The following is an 18,317-nucleotide window of genomic DNA, read 5'->3' as shown; positions in this document are numbered from 1 at the left end:
TAATCCTTGTATAATCTTCATGCTTAGTAAATACGGGGAAATAATGTTTTGAAAATGTTGGTGAAGTTACTGCCTCGGGTATGGGGCAATAAGATTTTCAGCTTTAGTTCCAATACACAGAAGTGAATTATACCGTTTATTGGGGGGAGATTTCGAGGAAATTTGATAAAGTCCTTAATACTGTTTACAAAAGAAAGAACTACTTAAGAAATCATCAAATGATAAATTATGAAAGCCTCATGAAAAGGTTTGAAAGCCCCTCGTAACTCCTTCAAACCCACACTTCATGACATGTCACTCTGCCTTGGAATAAATTATCGTTTGCCTAACTTTATGATCCTAAATTGTGGTTACTTTTTTTTTTAAATATAATATTTGTTTTATAAAAGTATAGGAAAGGCTAAGCGTGATCGACACAATATCCGAGATGTTGTCTATATCATAACTACTCTTCGAGTATCTTTATATAAATGCTTCCTGGTTAAAGGCCTATACCTTGAATTCTATACTAGATCAGCCCTCCCGCACCCCCCCCTCCCACGACACCCACACCCACACACACCCACACACTCACCCACACACCAGGCTCCCCGCAGCACATAGTTCCCTCCGCAAACGATCTCTGAATTTTTGAATGTCTTTTGTAGATATACATCTAAAATGTGAGTAAAGTCGTTTTCAAAGAGAAAGCTTTATTCAAGATCCGAAATTAAAGAGGGAATGAGCGAGGGAGGGAGGGAGGGAGAGCTCCCTTCTAAAGGTTACTGCTTATATTTTTATTGGTAAAATAAACTTCAATATGAGGGATTGTAAGCCAATCTGAATGCCATCTCTCGATGTCGCATATTTACAACTTTCTGTGGGAGTGAGGAATGCCCGAGAGATCAGTCACTAAAGATCTCTATGCATGATTTAATGCATTGATTATTGTATAGATTGGCTTTACATTAGTTTCATATAAAAAGTCTTTATTTCAAAGTTTTCTGCCCCTCTTTAGGCTACCGTGGCAGCCTTCGGATTCATTTACTGATTGGTCCGCATAACACCCTGGTTAGGCCTTCACCGATGGACATCGACAATACAAAATAATTGGTGACATATCACAGGAACAACGAGAAGAATAATTTTCATATTATGAGTATTTTACTGCAATGTTCAGACCATGCCACGTCTCCACAGCTTTTGGTCTTTATTGAGAGCGATATTCAAGAACATTTGAAATCGATTTCGATTACCAATGACCGACTTTCAAAACCTCAGCAGTTGTAATTAGTCTGTACTCAAACTACTTGCCATACCACAATTAGAATCACGTATCTCAGCCTGAAAGGTTCATCTTTGTCTGGAAAAGTCCCTAAAGTGATGATGTTGGTTTTCATTTTATATTTGCAGCTATCATCATCGTCTTTTGTGGATGAATGTTAAAGAGGATGAAATGAAACACTGATGATGTATGGTGAAAACAATCAGGAGGAATGAAGATGGTTTGACATGTTACAAATTGGTCGATGAAAGGGCAAGATTATGCAACAATCGCTAATACATATAGGTTGCAGAGCACTGTGCTAACGTTCATCACTTCTAGCTCAAAAGCTAAACGGTCATGAAGGGTAAATTTGTGTAAATAAATAAATGCAGTCAGCAAAGCCATCAGCAGGCATAGGCTATATGGTGGGTGGGTTAGTGGGTAGAATAATGTTATAGTGTTGGAAACTTCCCATATATGCTCTACCGGCCTTGCAAAGAAACAAATTCATTCAATTGGGTAACTCATTAACTGATACGTTCAATTATCTGTCTTAGTTGTGTATTGTCTCTGTATTCTCCATACGACACGCGGAAAGCTCGACAAATGGATTAGATGTGCATAATTACGACCTTCCTTACCGGTTTAGAACCTCTGGACATACATTCAGCGTCCATGGCCTAGTTGGTTAGGGTGTCCGCGTACAAAGCGGGAGGCCCGGGTTCGAATCCCGGTGGAGGCTGGAAGTTTTTTCACTGTTCTTGATTTTCCAACTCATTACGATTTTCATTTATATATATATATATATACAGATCGGTCAAAATTGCACGAGTAGAGGGAAGTATGATGAAAAATGTTGGTCAGGGAATTTAGAAAATTCAGACACAGTTAATATATTGGTGTACAAAAATTAAAACCTCTTATAACGGCTACTATAAAACTTCGATATAATAAAAAATACAAAAAATATGCTCGAGGGGGGTCTCCCCCTTCGCCCCCCCTTGGCTACGCGCCTGCGGTTAGAAATCTTGCAGGAAACAGGCCAAAATGGAAACCCAGTGAACCCATATCGATGTGGATCATATATAGGATTGTACGTACTTACACTCATTCACAAGAGATGTACAGACATTATGATAATAATCATGAGTGACAACGTGCTATACATACGGTCACAGAAACGACCACGAAGAGTCATTTACCTCATGCAGCATGTGTTGGATGAAGTTTTAGCCACCGCCAAATATGATTTGGATAAATAATCTCACGCATTATTTTCTATTTATAGCCACACAAAAAAATATGCCACCAAATATTGGGGGGATATTAGATACAATATCCCCCACCTAAAATATTGGGGGACAGGCCCCCGCCCCCCCCCCCCCCATAATCGTTGCCCATGTCCCAGTGGATAGTGTTCGTGTACTAAATGCTGTTTATTTGAGTTTGGAACGGTTTGTAAAGTCTCCAGGCTTTGGACACCAATCTTCAGTTTGTGAAGAGGGGGGGGGGGGGTAGGGGTGGTGCAGGGCAGGCAGTTCAAATTCACATGTTTGAGGGTTGGCAGATCCTAAAATACGTAAAATGTAGTGAAACGCATCGATGCAATAAGTTATGAAGAATTGGAATTAGTAGTTTAATCACCATGACCTTGTTAATTGGCCCAGTATTCCATAAAAAGAAAAAAGTATAACAACGTAATTTTATCGTTGCGTGAGTGCGGTGTAGTCAATATGGGGATCACAGTCTAGACCGGTTCGCTACAGTATTTCGCCAATTGGTCTATAAATTGTAAAACAATATATTTTTTAAACAGAAAGTTTAATTTTAACCTAAATTTTCCTCGTTAAAGTTACGCCAATATAGGCTGACAGTAGAACCTACTAGTTGAACTTGATCATTTCCGTTCTATAAACGTTATATGCGTGATAAGCCTATTCTTCTATTTATACAGCTGTTATTGTATGCAGTTTAATTACATCATATTAACAGTTGAAAAACTAATTAGTATATAAATCCCATCTAATGAGATCAAAAGCTGGATGGCTTTAACAAATGTCAAAAACGTAAGGGGAAAATAACTACTTCGTGTTGGCGTTTTCTTTGCGTGTTGAAATAGTTTTGTGTTCTAAATTGGGGTTTCTCTGAAGTTCGCCTGATGCCCGTTATCGAAGTAAACCGAGAAGCAATATTAATGAATGTTTTGCAGGCTCCCAGAAAACAAACTACGAAATCCTGAACAGAAATCCTTGTAGCATTGAACCGAGGTGAGATGATTAATCCAAAAATACCACGGTGAAGGAAAATATGAAGAAAGCGTTGATGAGGAAATTATTGTATTACACTTAACATGATTAATGTGGGCGGGCGGGCGTAGGGTTTCAAAGTGAAGCACTTACTCCAACTTGCCAACCCGAAAATAAGTGCGGTTTTGCGGGATGTAACATAGATTTGACAAAGGAAGTGTATTTTTCTTGTTGTATGTATGAAGTATGTGTTGAGGGCCCCCTAACTGTGTAAGATTATATCTCCCTTTCATGTGTGTATTAGAGACTTGCTGGTAAAAGACCTCCAACATAGATACGAATGACTTACAATGTGGTAACCTACGTTCTACAAAGAGTCCTGTACCATGTGTATGCGTGGTAAACTGTTGTTTACTTGCGCGTTCGCCTTACGCAATGGTAATGCATAGGCACACAGTGGGTGTCATCATTAAAGTGATAAAGTCATATACGGGGACTTGGGAAGGTCCAGTCATTAGCTAGGGTTAGCAGTTAAAGAAATGTGGGAATGGGGTGGGATATGAACGAGCTAAATGTGTGAGCTAGTTTTTATTTCATAAAGCAATCTTTTACCTGAAGATGAGGTAATCAAGTTTTGTTTTTAGGACAATTGCTTGCTAATGAGAAAGAAGACAATGATTACTACTATATTACAGAGGATGGAACATCCTCTCTATGTTAGGAAAGGACAGACGATAGAGGGAGAAGGGGCGGGGGGTGGGGGTCGTTGGATGTGATGCAAGTCATTAATAACACTGTGAGTGGAGGGGAGTGGAGGGGATGGGGTAACATGTCAACATTTCCCACCAATCAAATGAGACCACATGACACCAAATTTACAAAGCCAACAAAAACTTTTAATTTCTGAGTGATATTGATTTATTCTGTTTCTTTTCTCCAGGAAATAGAAATAAACAGTTATTTACAACAAAATGTACAATAGCTTGTAGGACAAGCAAGATGAACTTAAATAGTAAAGGAGAAATGAGATAAAGCGATTAAGAGTTGTTGACTCTGTACCGACAGTACGATATTATCAAAAGATAATTATTTCATTCATATTTCCATGCGCTTACTGCTCACGATTACAAAATCATATTTTTTAATCTTCCAAATATATTAAATCTGCCCTTTTCTTAGGTTTGCGTATTCTTCGAGTCTACGAAAAGAATACAAATGGAACATTACAAAATACAAAATTTAAAAAAAAAAGGGAAAAAAAAAGGCTTACATATCTATTTGATGTGGAATGCTTCATATTATATGAATGTAGGAGTTATTTCTAGCATGGTACTTGATAAACTTTGGCAAAATCATGTCAACACTTAACTTAATGTATTTCACTGAAAAATGGATATAAATACAACCAAGCCATAGCAGTACAGTTCTTGGTCTTAAAGAAAAATGAAGACAAAACAAAAGGGAATGGGGGAGGGAGACATTTAAGAATGCAAGGGTCTGCTGACATTTAACAACAGTTTGAGCTATAATGAGAGTTACAAGATTCACGTCAGAGATAAACTAAGAATCGGCAAAACAATAACACTGACCAGTAGGAAATGTTAGACTTCCTCAGTCTTTTAGCATGGTAAAATGAAATGCTTTCTGATTACACATAAATATTAGTTATTACAATAGATAACAATGTCATTGTCTTTTTACCATTAGCATAACAATGATTGCAGCATTACTGACAGCGATAATACCATCGGTCTGGATGTGGAAAACTTTCCAATTGAGTTTCACTGATGATAAGCAGACACAGATAAAACTATTTACCTTTATATAAAGGAAGGGGGGGGGGGGTTACTTCATATTCTACCGGTACCAGTTACACTCAAATGAACCCAACATTGTATGCACAAACCTTTTTCAAAATGATATTCCTCCCCCACCCCCCCCCCCCCCCCCCCCCTCCAATATAATCCTTACAAAGATAAATCAGAACAAAGGAGATCCTGATATTCTAAAATATGTATTATTTAAAACCCTACTGCTTCAAAACCTTGATTCTTGGAAAAACCAAATATATTATTTGGCAATAGTACACCCACCGACTTTTGATTTGCCCCCAAGGAGGTCCTTTTTTATTTGTTAGTCTCCAAGGAGGTACCTTTTAACTTTATATCATCCAATATGGAGCCAGCTTTATAGGATGATCTAACCATCAATCTCGATAATCTTCAGATTAAATGGAAATCCAGACTCAGAAAAAAACCAGAAATACAATTTTTATAATGTCATTGTAAGATTATAATTATGAAATCAAAGTTGCTTAAATATAGCATTGTCTGAGACAGACCCCCCAGTGAGGTGTTTCTGTATATTGAAAGTATTCAATGACATCAGCTTGAAACAAAATCCAGACAAAATGTCAACAGGACATTGACATTAAATAAGACTAGAATAAGTCATAAATCAGTGTCAGCTAGGTAACTCAGGGAAGCATTTATCCGTATCACATCGCATAACGCTATGCATAATGGGCAACTTGCTATACGAGTGCAAAGATGTATAGCAGTTTCTGTACATAGAAAACCATTACATTTTAGAAGAGAAACTGCTGTGCTTTCAAAACTGCTTTACAAAATTTGAACACTGAATTATTTATTCCCTGAGCTCACTAGCAAAATTTTCTGTACCAGGGAATAACACCGTAGACTGTTTCTGTCTTCACCATTTCCCCCCCCCCCCCCTTCGTTAGTTTGTCACAAGAACCTTCCTTGTAGATCAAAAAAGAGTATTTTTCATTTTTCTATGCTATTCTTATCCTGTATACTGTATCCTTCCTCTGTTCTATATTTAAGGCAAAAGGTCAACATGATATTAACAAAGAGTAGATCTTTGTTTCTCATCAACAAGAGCTTCCACTTTGTGCAACTTTCTGTAGAGAGAAAACAACTTTGTCTTAAACTGACAAAAGTGAAAACTGTCTTTGGAATGTTTTGTTTTTAATATTTGGCCGCTTACACAGGGAACGTTGAAACGTTTGATAAGCTCGCGAACCTGTTTTCGATCAATTATATTCTCCATTGTCAACCCCGAGAAAAAAAGAAAAAAGTCTCCAGTCTGTAACCTATGCGTTGTATTGCAAATATTGTTTAAAAGGTCACAGGTGGAGCATAAGGTGACATTTGGAGGGGGCGTATAAACTAATGACCTTCACAGTTACTTGGGGTAACATCCTGGAATGTTCCGCTCCATTACAAAATGGAGACATGAAAGTATTTCTGCAGCACCAGGCGGCGGAGCTCGAGAGCTCTCTCCCTAAACATCGAGTTAACTTTGCATTTCACCACCAGGGTGTAACTTCTCGCCAACAAATTCTTGCCAGGAGAAATAGATATCGTCACTTCAAGTGCACCACATACTGGGTCTCGCCTGTTCGTAGCAGAGTTAGGAATACTAGCACAACTTCTTAACTCAAGTTAGCACCATCCGAAAAAGAAAAAAATAGTTTTAAACATGGAAAAAAAAAGCTGAAAAACATGGAAAAAAGCTGAAAAAAGTAGCAGAGATTATTGTCCCTTTACTATCTGATACTGTCCTGATAAGATTATATTGATAAACCCCTGACAGACTTCTTCACAGCTGTTAGTTTTATCAAACAACTACAAGAACCATGTCACCCTTTCAAGGGTGAGTTGCTTGCCCCTTAAACAATATTATCTGTCCCTAACCAACTTGGATAGTTTTCCTGACAATAAATTATCGAGCCGTCACGAAGAAAAAACCTACATTTAATCTAGGCAATAGCAGAAGAAATGGGAGAAAAGTGAATTAAAAATGTTTTGCGCAAGATAACCATTTTACGTCTCAACCAATCGTATGAAGGCTTTCAAGGAAAAGACTTGGAATCGCACAAACAATACTCCTCTCTACACATTTCTGTTCTGAAATGACCTATAAAAGAACAACGTATGCCATAAGACCAACAAACAGCCAATGTTGTGTGAGCACCCAACGGTTGGCGGGCCTTTTTCTTAATTCTTTAACCGTAACCAAGATTCTACACAATATCGAAACCAAGCACAGAATATTTCATTGACGACCCATTTCGTAAATCCTAAGTTTGTCAAATAGCAGTGGGATTACACAGGAGTTGTATTTGATGAGCCAGCGATGATGGCCTAGAATCGATTCAACCAAAACAGAAAAGGACGACGTTAGTTACTGATGATACCCAGCCACATACAATCCACGTTCCACCCGTTCTGACAAGAGGAGATTACTTTCGCCCCTTTTTTACGTCACCGACACTCATGTCTACTTGCACACATACAGGCACAGATGGTCAAACTGTACGCTCCCAATTTCTGCAGCAGGCATTCAAGCTGTACCGTAGATGCCGCCAGGGGTCTGATGCACTTCATATTTCAAGCAAGAGGGGGTCGCTGACGAGCCGTATTCGAAACCAGCGACGAGACTCTGCGGAGGAAGGGCTCCCTCAATCTGCTTCGGCATTTTCACCGGCGTTGAGACTGATGGTGTTCCCTATCATCTGCATCCACTGCTTTTTATCGTGTTCGTCGGACGAGACGAAAGTGAACGATTGGACGAGACTCGGGTCGGTGGAGGTCACTCTGAAGGCATGTTTACCTGAGATGGAGGAAAGGAATGAAGAAGGAATTTATTAAAATGATAAATATATAAATAAATAAGTAAATAATGATTTTTCTCTATTCTTTCTTATCCTTTTACAAGAACCTGGTTAAGCCATTTCAAAACTAGATTTCCTTCTCTCTTTCTTTCTTCAAAGTAAATTGACTAAGACTATTAACACAGCCTACAAATGGTGGACACCCACAGCAGTAATTGACAATTCAAAGAAAAAGAGACAAAAATCTTTCATATGTAATTAACAAGTTTTCTTCTTCTTCTTCTTCGTCCTCTGGGACTGTTTTTGAAACTTAGGAATTGAAAAATAGGTTTTCTTTTTTGCTAACCTGTTTGATTCGAAGAGAAAGCCCCTCTGAACGACCCTGTGCGGAGTTCGCCCTCGGGGACATCTTCAAGGTTAAGTGATTGGACGGGAATTGGTAACCTTGTAAGCTGGTAACCTTTGACACCGTTTCTTGTAGCAATCCTTGTTACCACCAGAATGTCTTCAAACAGGAATACATGAAGTTTCTGTAGCAAAATGATACAAAAAAAAAAAGAAAATGGATAAAAAAATCATAGATCCTTTCCTCTAGATCCGCCAATTGCTTTATGACATTTTGTTGCTGTGATTTACTGATGAAGATGACACATTGTCTACTTTGCTTACAAACTATCCCAGTCTCTCAAAGCCTTGATCTTTAAAAGAGGGACACTTTTCAGAGAACATACACATTGCACTTCTCTCACCCAATTCTTTCACAAAAGACAGAACTATATATAAAAATATGATAACATTTTTTTTTTTTAAATAGAGAGAGAGCCACATGTCCATTGTAACCATAATTAATCTTGTCCGTGCCCCCCCCCCCTCGCAGCTACAAACTCAACTGTACTACCAAGGTAACGGCCAATTAGGAAATGAGGAGCAACTCGTTGTTACATTTGTGATTATAAGTGGAAGGAACACACTACTTTTTTCTCCCTTCCATTGCTTCCCAACCAGAGGAAGTGGAAAGCACAAATTAAGTCATTCAGGAGATAACCAAAGCTCTTCCTTTGTTTTATTAGCGAGCCGTTTAATGCTGTTAATTGATGGGAGTGCATGGTAACCTTCCGCCCCAAATACAGACTTTATCCTGATACAGCCTCGTGAGTGCTTATAAACAATACCAGGCCTCGAAAAATCTTGTCCCACCCACGATAAACTGGAAGTCTCATTCCCGAAATACATGGACAAAGACAGAGGACAAAACCATTATTACAAAGAAATATTTTAACTGAAACTTTAGAAATTACGGGGGGGGGGGGAGGGGGCGAGAGTAGGGATCCAAAAATCATCCCTAGTGTTATCTCTTTGTTTACAGCATTTTCCTATTATGGTAAAAAGTTGGTAAAAGATGGCATTTTTTCTATCACTCTAGCCGACAGGCTCTCAATCCTACGATCCTAGTTGTACCCACACAACCTGCCCCAGGCTAGACTTTAGGTATGTCATACAAAACGTTTGCAAAAATATTTCTTCTACCTCTTAGATAGGAGTTTTCTTTTCAGAAAACATATCGTCTGTGAAGGAATGTGTCAACGCAGGTGGTATACATGGATGGGGAAAAGGCTGCACAGATTGGAACCAGAGCAAAGCCATCTATCTTTTCATTTGGGGGGGGGAACATTTGAAACAATACTCCAAATATTTTGCACAAGATGTGGTAAATATTTTTCAAAAGTTGCCAAGTGATTGAGGCCGAATGCAAGATAACTCCTATTTCATACAGGTTTTTTAGGAGTGTTGAGGAACAAGCCATTGGCTGGCTGAGTGACATGACTTATCTTATGACCTTACATTTGGGCACATCTGTTCAAAACAAGGAGTGTAATATTTGTTTTGTTTCGGTATGAAATTGAAAACATTGAACCGTCATTCAGATACAGCACATGTCATATCTTATTTCTGGAGATGTTTTTGCACTAAATTAACCAGACAATTTCAAAAATCCAAAGACAATTTTAAATCCAAAATGGCCCTGCTTCCAAACTTTCCACAAAGTTCACCTACTTTTGAATAGAGTGACTGTAAGTGCACATCTGATTACTCTGACTAAAAATGTCCCCCCCCCCCCAAAAAAAAGGAAAACCAAGAAAATGGAACAAGACCATTTCAGACTGTCTATAATTGTGATATAAGATACTCTCGCATGGATTACTAACAGCAATTTAGTTTTAAGGAAGCTCTTCAGACGAGAGACTTTTACCTCTTGTCAGTCACTCTTTCCAGAACCTTCTCAAATGTCATAATTTTGGCTCTTTGAGGGCAACTTTGAGGGAACTAAGACCATTTTCCGGCCAGAAAGTCTAAGCTGTTTTTTTCCTTCTCTAACTGCAGCAAAAAGGAAGTCCAAAGTGTCATAAAGGTAGGATGTAGAAGGACTAACTGTTTAGACTGGTGGATTAAAACCTTGACAACTTACCTGGCCCTTGTTATTTCGCAGCATGCCCATGCAGTGGAGTGACTTCTGTTCTGCGATGAGTGGATGTCTCTGGTTCTCGTCTAAATACTCTAGTTGGTTGATGTAAAATTGGCACTTGTGTTCCCCGGTGCTCTTGTCCACCTCCTTGATGATTTCGTCGCACCGTTTTATCTGTGAACGGAGAAATTGATAGATTTGAAGCTTATTCATAACCTGGACTATGAAATACATGGCTTACAACTACTGGAGACTGCCTCGTAGACATGTATAGTAAAAGGGTTTTTGCATTCTTTGAATTACTTGTCCACCCACTTCAACGGTCAATAAATTATTTCTGGGTGCCTGCACAGCCATCTTTTGCCTCCCCCTACACCTCCCTCCAACCCCCCACCCCATGCTCGCTCATCCATCAGTTCAATGCAGACAACTGACCACTGTTTGATGTTTCCATGGTAACTAACTACTCAATGCTGATTCACTTTTGATTATGATTTCTGTCTGTTTTGAACAAAGAGTTCAACCAGACAGACAAGAAAGATATAAAAGAAGACAGTACCATATGCAGCAATTTCCTGTAAAAATATGTCACAAATAACTCTAAAATGACCACAGGAGAGACAGATGACGTCAGTCTAGCAGTTCTTTACCCCTGAGATTCACCCTGAGATACGATCTGTGTCATCCAACAACCACAACAGCTAATGCAATGTCAAACGAATCGACGACCCCTTTTTTTCCATTCTGATTGATATGGCAAAAAATAGACCAAAAGTGGCTCAATGACGTCGCGAGGGAAATATTTCATGCTCGATTGCTATCAAAAGTCGGTAGCGTTTCCTATTGTTGGACTGGACTTGCAGGAGATAGGTTGAGTAATACAGTTTAATCAAGGTTAGGAATGCCCTGATTTTATCTGAACAGGAAGTGCAGCTTCTTTGTTTTAAGTCTTGTAATATTCTGATAGATTTCAGTGAATAGGTTTTTCATGGAAGCTGTTCAAATACAGACATTGTCGAATAAGGAACTGGATAACTGTTGTAAAGTAGACCTTAAATGAAGCCATGGACTGTTTAGTTACCAAGTGATAGTAACTTGGCAGTAGCATTCTGTAATGTTAACCAAGCCTCTTAAGTATTAAATAGTGTCCCTTCTGTTACTGTTACTTATCATTTAGCCTTTGAAGAAGATCCTGCTAGGATCGAAACGTCAGGCCAACTAATTTTTACACATATTAAATAGTGTCACGAAAATGATTCTACACTGCAAAGCAAACGGAAACTAAACCAGTTTTTCTGATGGTGTTCGAATGAAATATTGGCGATAGAAAATGTAGGCCAAATGTAACATAAGGTTAAATATTACACAGCCTTTGACCTCATTGTTCTATTGAACTGAAAAGAGACCACAATACAACTTGGGCAAAAGGGATAGAGTGAACTTACTGCATTGGTAAGGTAGCTTTTGTCCTCATGTTCCACTGGAGTCAGCCTAAGAATGTTTTTCAGAAGGAGGGGATATTTGACCAGGCGGCTACGAGGAACGTCCAGGAAGTTCCACAAGTCCAGCTTGCGGCTGAAAGGTGATTCTTGGCATCGCTCCAAGAAGTCTTGAACTCGTTTCTCCTGCTTCTTCTCGTCCAGTAGAGACTTTGCAGCTAGTTGATTGACACAATACGAGGAGTAACAGTCTGTGAGCTCTGGCAACTGGAAAATAGAAAGAGGGGTGGGGGGGAAAGAAAAGATGAGATTTAATTTAAATATGAATTCTCTGGTCAAAATTGACTTGAAAGTTCTTGCTGTTGTATAACAAAAAAGTACATACAATAAAAGGCCTTGCTGTTGTAGAGTTTAAAAGAAACTTTATGTCCAAAAACCACATACACATTAAAAAAAAAATGTGTGGTAAAATTGATCTATGCTGGGATGCAACTTACCAACAATAAATATAGTTTTCAGTTTAAAATATTAGTATTATCATGACTTTGGAAGAAACAATAAAAAGACTAAAAGACACTAAAAGATTTCAAAACTACTGTACATGTAACCTACATAGTGTTAGGTCATGACATCATACACTCACATGATTCCCTGTTTAAAAGGGGAAGAAAAAATTCCCTTTTACAAGTCATTTGAACCAATTACATCTTGATCAGGAATTGAAAGTTGGAAAACCCCCTTCCAAATCAAAGCCTTTTATATAGAGTGCTAGTTTCATCATATCAGGATGGGTGTAATTTCCTGATTTAGTCAGGAGACTGCTACGTCATGAAGGTGCCTCGGATTCCAACTTACAGGGATGTTTAAAAGCTTTACTGTAAACAATAGTTTTCGCCAAATTCGAACAAACCCGAACCAGATCTGTTTAGACACTAACCCATCCTTTTATCAAGGCATTCTTACAGTAATCTTTTCTGTCAGTAATTCTTGTTTGTTTTTCTCCTGAGAAAGATTCTGGGAAGTTCCCCTAGAAGTCTAGAAAATCCAGCCCGTGACAATTTGCCAGTTACAACCTTTGAAAGTCTCCAGGGGAATATGTCAAGTAGTAGCTAAATTAGATATTAGTGACAATAATTCCCAAGCTTCCGGGGGTTCATATTTGGCATCTGATCTATAAATCCTTTTGAGGAGCTGTTTGTGAAAGATTTCAACAAAGAGAGTGTCAGGGATGGTTTGAGGAAACTGGTACGATAAGGTCACATTTTAACCCTCTCCCTACCCTGCTCTATAACCACGTCGTTGATCGAAGAAAGTGATAAATTCTTACCCATTCGGCGATATCTTTGCCTATTGAATCTGTTCGGCCATCTTCTTGACGTAGCCTCTCCAACCTTTCGATTAATTCTGTAAAAGAGATAAAATTAAGAGCATCAGGCGTCGTGATCCTTGAGAACTGGCTTCAATGTTAAGGAAAGGATAGGGTATGGAGAAGGGTATTGAAGGAGGGGGTAGAAAGAGGGGGCAGTGAAGGAGGGGGTAGAGAGAGGGGGCAGTCAGGGAGGGGGTAGAGAAAGGGGGCAGTGAGGGAGGAGTTAGAGAAAGGGGACAGTGAAGGAGGTAGAGAAAGGGAGCAGTGAAGTAGGTAGAGAAAGGGGGCAGTGAAGGAGGGGGTAGAGGGGACAGTGGCAGTGAGGAGGGATAGAGAGAGGGGGTGGGGGGCAACGGGAGGAATCTCTCACCTTCGTGTAAAGGAATGAGCTCTTCAAGGCGAAAGAAAATAGTCGCTAGTTCCTGTTGATTGAGAATTCGGAGCGATTTCATAGAATCTCGATATGTTTTCAAAATTAGCTGAAGATCTTCCACCAGTTCTACCTCTCCTTGGTAAAGTTCAAAAATAGCCTGCAAGTAGAAACAAAAGGAAAATGAATAGAAAGATACACTCTTGTTGACCTCTGTAGGAAACAACAATATTTTTTTTTCATTCAACCGATTCTCATCAATCACCAGTGAAGTGTTGTTATTCAATAGTCAACAGGGATTCTTTCCAGATCATAATTGGGAAGTCTATAAACAATCCAATTCGCTGGTGTACGCAATTTGACCTGATTGTATCACTGCCCAAGAATTGAACTTTCTAATTCTTTGACAGAAAAAGTAAGACAAAATACAGCATAGGTGGTAAACTGAAAAACTTTTATTTTTCAAAAACCACTGCTGTCACACATTTTGCACAATGTTTAGTCCCGCACCAGATGTCACAGAGAAGTGAAACACCCACAGAATGTTAATCACGCAAATTTGACTTTATTCATACGGCTGCAGCACAGATCATGAATTAAATTATCAGTGTCCTACACTCATTTACTGTACCCCAAACAAACCCCATTTTCCTATCTCAACAATTTCACATCCATGATTTTACATAAGAAATGAAGTCATAGCCCTGTATAACAAGGAGACGCATGTAACAATTCCTGGTAATCTTTGGCTATGATCAATCGCAGGTTTTGAATGATTGGAAGGACGAGACAACTAACTCACCTCTTGACGTTTGATCTCTACCTTGGTCAAGCCCTCGTTGGTGTTGTGGGTTACAGTCTGCGACCAGAGTTTGCTGTCCCTCCTCTTGGTGGGGGTAGCTGCTGGCTTACTGTACGGCTTTATGTAGATACTGGGGGAATGGGCGCTTCGAAAACTCATTGAGCGCTGCGAGTGGGAAGAAAAAAAAGAGGGGGGGGGGGTTAAGTACGGTATGAGATGAGCAAAGACATACATGTGCTTTCAATGGTAGACTGCAGAAAAAAAACCTCTCACACAAGTCTGCTGCATGGCAAATGTTTGTAAAACCACAGAATTATTTCCCATCAAAGATAATTCCCACCGGAAATTTTTTCAAAGCAATTGGGAGACTATAGAATGTCTAGATTAAACATTGCAATAGATTGGAATATATAAATCACAGAGGAAATGAGGGATAATTTCAAAAAGCTGTTTTTGTAATACATTCCTGATAAAATATTGGAAAACCACAAGACTATAATTAGCCATTAGCAAGAAAATATGTAAAACAAACAGTGAAGAATGGCCGTTAGAAGCCATTTGTGGTTAACTATTGTGATTCTGTGAAATTACTTTACAAACACCTTACAAACCCAGCAAAGATGGATAGACACCTTTCTGTAAATTACATAAAAGCCTGGAAGGAGGGAAATAACCTAAGAGGCTATCTGCGATAACGACTGGGACCGTGTGAAGATAATGAAAATTAAGCAAAATGTTTAACCGAATAACACAGGTTAAACTCACCTCAACAAGAGCTGAAATAACTGACGGAGCCATAACAATATTTAAAATATAAGAATCCGATATGAAATGTGAAAAATTCACAAAGTCAGATTTCTTTTTCCTGATTCAAGGCCAAATAAAAAGTCCCAAGAAAAACTAGAGCCACATGGAACGACACCGGGTCCTAGGGCCTTCCGTACACAAGAAACACAACTGTATCTGACAAGAATTGGCAAGAATAACCTTACTCCACGGAATGCTAGACTCAGACTGAATCGTCGCTCGATGAAGCGTTTTGATTCTAGCACAAAAATGGATACAATGTCAAAACAGGAACCAGGCCGGCTACTAGGAAACCACAAGCCTCACAGAATGTCTTTAGGAAGGACGTTCAACTGCTTTCTGTTTTGTTCCAATGACGTTCCTACACTTCCCTTTTTTTCTTTTAACCACCGATAGTTGTGAGAAATAAAAAATCCGAGCGGACGACTTCTTCATGCAATCTTCCCTAAAGATTTAACTAATCTGTTTGAATTAATATTCATGTTTTGTATTCCAAAATGAGGAATGAAATATAAAATCCTTCCACAAAAGTCTAAAGATACGTTGATAAGTTGATACTAACCCTATCCGATACAAGGGGATACTTTTTGCACTGTTTATGACAGATTTTGTTCCAATTGATCCAGAAATCATGAAAAATGATTTCATCCCACACACACATGCACACACACAAAAAGAGAGAAGTTTAAGTATTTCTACCAACAATTCTCTGACCTGCACATCTAGTTCTGTAAACCACCTCACTGACTGACACTAACTTCAAAAGTGATTTAGCCGGAGTGGAGCGCAAGTAATCCTGTTTTAAATACCCAGTGTATGGTGCTGACCAGACTTTGGCCCCAGGGTATTTGATTTCTGAGTCACACCTCCAGGAATCTTATGAACTTGTGGTGAGAATCTGTGATGTCTGCACGGGTTTTATACTTTTAATATGCAAACATTCTGGGCAATTCTGGGTAATTTTTATAGCTAGAGTGTAAACTCTACTGGCACCTACTCCCGTTTGCCAGATGAGCGGGAAAACAAATCCACAGGACTAAAAAAAAATTCACAGACTTCTTTTGGTCTAGAAGTCGAGCCTTAATCAGAGGTTTTATCTGTTGACAGTGTTCTTTGCATATTTTGGGGGTAAATTTTAACTGTGAGATGGTGAATCAGCTGATAATTGCTTATATAGGTGTCAGTCAATTTCATTTAAATACAGATCAGTTAAACTGTGACCGTGCTTTTAAATAGGTGGCATTTGCCTACACTCTGTAACAACAACAAAAACAAAACAAATAAGACTACTGTAAACATGATCACTTTATATTTATGCGCAGGTGTTTGTTTACATCTATGGGGTGGGTGGTATCTAGGTGGTTTTGATAAACAGTTTGAAACCTGAACAGGTAGACATTTCGATATTTTACCAGAGTATTCAAAGAATGTCGTTGTTCCCGTTACGACAAAAGGGTAAAAGGATGTCGCTAGTAACGTGGGTTGTCATAGACAATTAATTAACAAAACAGAATAAAAAAAACCCCTTAAAGTTAGTTTGAAACCTGAACAGGTAGACATTTCGATATTTTACCAGAGTATTCCAAGAATGTTGTTATTCCCGTTATGACAACAGGGTAAAAGGATGTCGCTAGTAACGTGGGTTGTCATAGACAATTAATTAACAAACAGAAAAATACCTCAAAGTTTAGTTCACAGTGAAAAGAGAAACCAGCCACAAAAAAAATTGACAAATTCATGGAGAGAGAACAACGATCCTATTCGAGAGCGGATGTCATAATAATGGTAAGACAGTATTAGGGAAAGCTTCACAATGGACACACTTCAGAGAATATTAACGGTATACATTCTTTAGTAGTACTGTAGCTCCTAATATACCGAAACTGTTTTCATTTCAAACTGTTAGGTACAAACATTGAAGCCAATTTCAGGATCAGTTATATAGCAACTAAACATTCAAAATTGAAATACTACTTCCTAGACAAATCCAAACTTTCAAGACAAATCCAAACTTTTGTTTACATGTATTCTTTCAGTTATATCTGAATTTAACAAAATTGTTTTTACAAATATCGGAATTTTGTGAAAAGCAACGAAAACACATTATAGAGTGCAACATTGTAACTACTGTGACCAAATAAAGATCTTCAGAATGTATCCTGGCATCCAACTTTCTTCTTCCAAATACCCTACAATCAACTAAAACTCTACTCCCTCCTCCCCTCCCACCAAAAACAATTTGCCTTTACAGACAGAAACAAGCCATACTTCTGAGCGACTTTGCTGTAGTAGTTTGTCTGAGTGTGAAAAACTTGACCCTGACTGTTATTTCATTGCAGTAAATTTCCTTTTGTTTTGTTTATTTGCTCACAGTAAACCTTGACATAGAATGTGATAGACCTGGTGTTGACAGGATGTGGTCAAGTAAATACCACCTGTTGGTCAGTTCTTTCCTCTGGACATTCATTGAACTACTCAAGCAGTTTTAACTTACAAACATGCTAACAAATGAGGAGGGGAATGAAATTTGCTTTGCATCTGACAATGAAATTTGAAGCTGTACAAATTGGCAGATTCCTTAACAGCAAACGACCACACTGCAGAGCTGATTAAAAGTTTCCCTGAAAAGGTCTACGAAAATTACCACTATTGTTTTATTACCATAGACTCGAGAAAATGCTAATGAATTCAAAACATCATCTTCTCTACTATTAACAAGTTGCTATTAAACATACAAAAACAGAATAAAGTAACTTACACAAAAGCAAGAAGAATGAAAGAAACTGGAAAACACAACTTACCATACTGGCAACCTCCTCCAATATAAAACTTTGTAGCTTCAATTTCATTCTAAAATATATATATATAAATATCCAGATAACCTCTTGATTATTTCCAGCAAAAAGAAAATTCTTGCGTACCCCGAGCGGACTCA

At 38.5% G+C, this 18,317-nt stretch overlaps 1 protein-coding gene and 1 non-coding gene across 3 annotated transcripts in view; one reads left to right on the top strand and one right to left on the bottom strand.

Moving 5' to 3' along the window:
• Positions 1-1,915: 1,915 nt before the first annotated feature.
• Positions 1,916-1,988, top strand: Trnac-aca (transfer RNA cysteine (anticodon ACA)). The gene has a single exon. It is a non-coding gene; the product is annotated as a tRNA-Cys (tRNA).
• A 2,398-nt stretch (positions 1,989-4,386) lies between these two features.
• The window catches only part of LOC139961228 (rho guanine nucleotide exchange factor 3-like), a 72,015-nt gene continuing 58,084 nt past the window's right edge, over positions 4,387-18,317 (bottom strand). For both annotated transcript variants that reach the window (XM_071960291.1, XM_071960292.1), the window contains 7 exons: positions 14,576-14,740; positions 13,774-13,933; positions 13,362-13,438; positions 12,041-12,301; positions 10,599-10,769; positions 8,478-8,661; positions 4,387-8,130 (listed from right to left, as the gene is read on the bottom strand). In XM_071960291.1, coding sequence (XP_071816392.1) covers positions 7,979-8,130; positions 8,478-8,661; positions 10,599-10,769; positions 12,041-12,301; positions 13,362-13,438; positions 13,774-13,933; positions 14,576-14,740 — 1,170 coding nt within the window. In that variant the 3' untranslated portion in view covers positions 4,387-7,978. The remainder of the gene's footprint in view (positions 8,131-8,477; positions 8,662-10,598; positions 10,770-12,040; positions 12,302-13,361; positions 13,439-13,773; positions 13,934-14,575; positions 14,741-18,317) is intronic.

This window comes from Apostichopus japonicus, chromosome 20 (assembly GCF_037975245.1).
Source record: "Apostichopus japonicus isolate 1M-3 chromosome 20, ASM3797524v1, whole genome shotgun sequence".
NCBI classification, from domain to species: domain Eukaryota; kingdom Metazoa; phylum Echinodermata; class Holothuroidea; order Aspidochirotida; family Stichopodidae; genus Apostichopus; species Apostichopus japonicus.
Note: the sequence above shows the minus strand (reverse complement) of the source record. Positions and strands in the feature narration are given on the sequence as shown.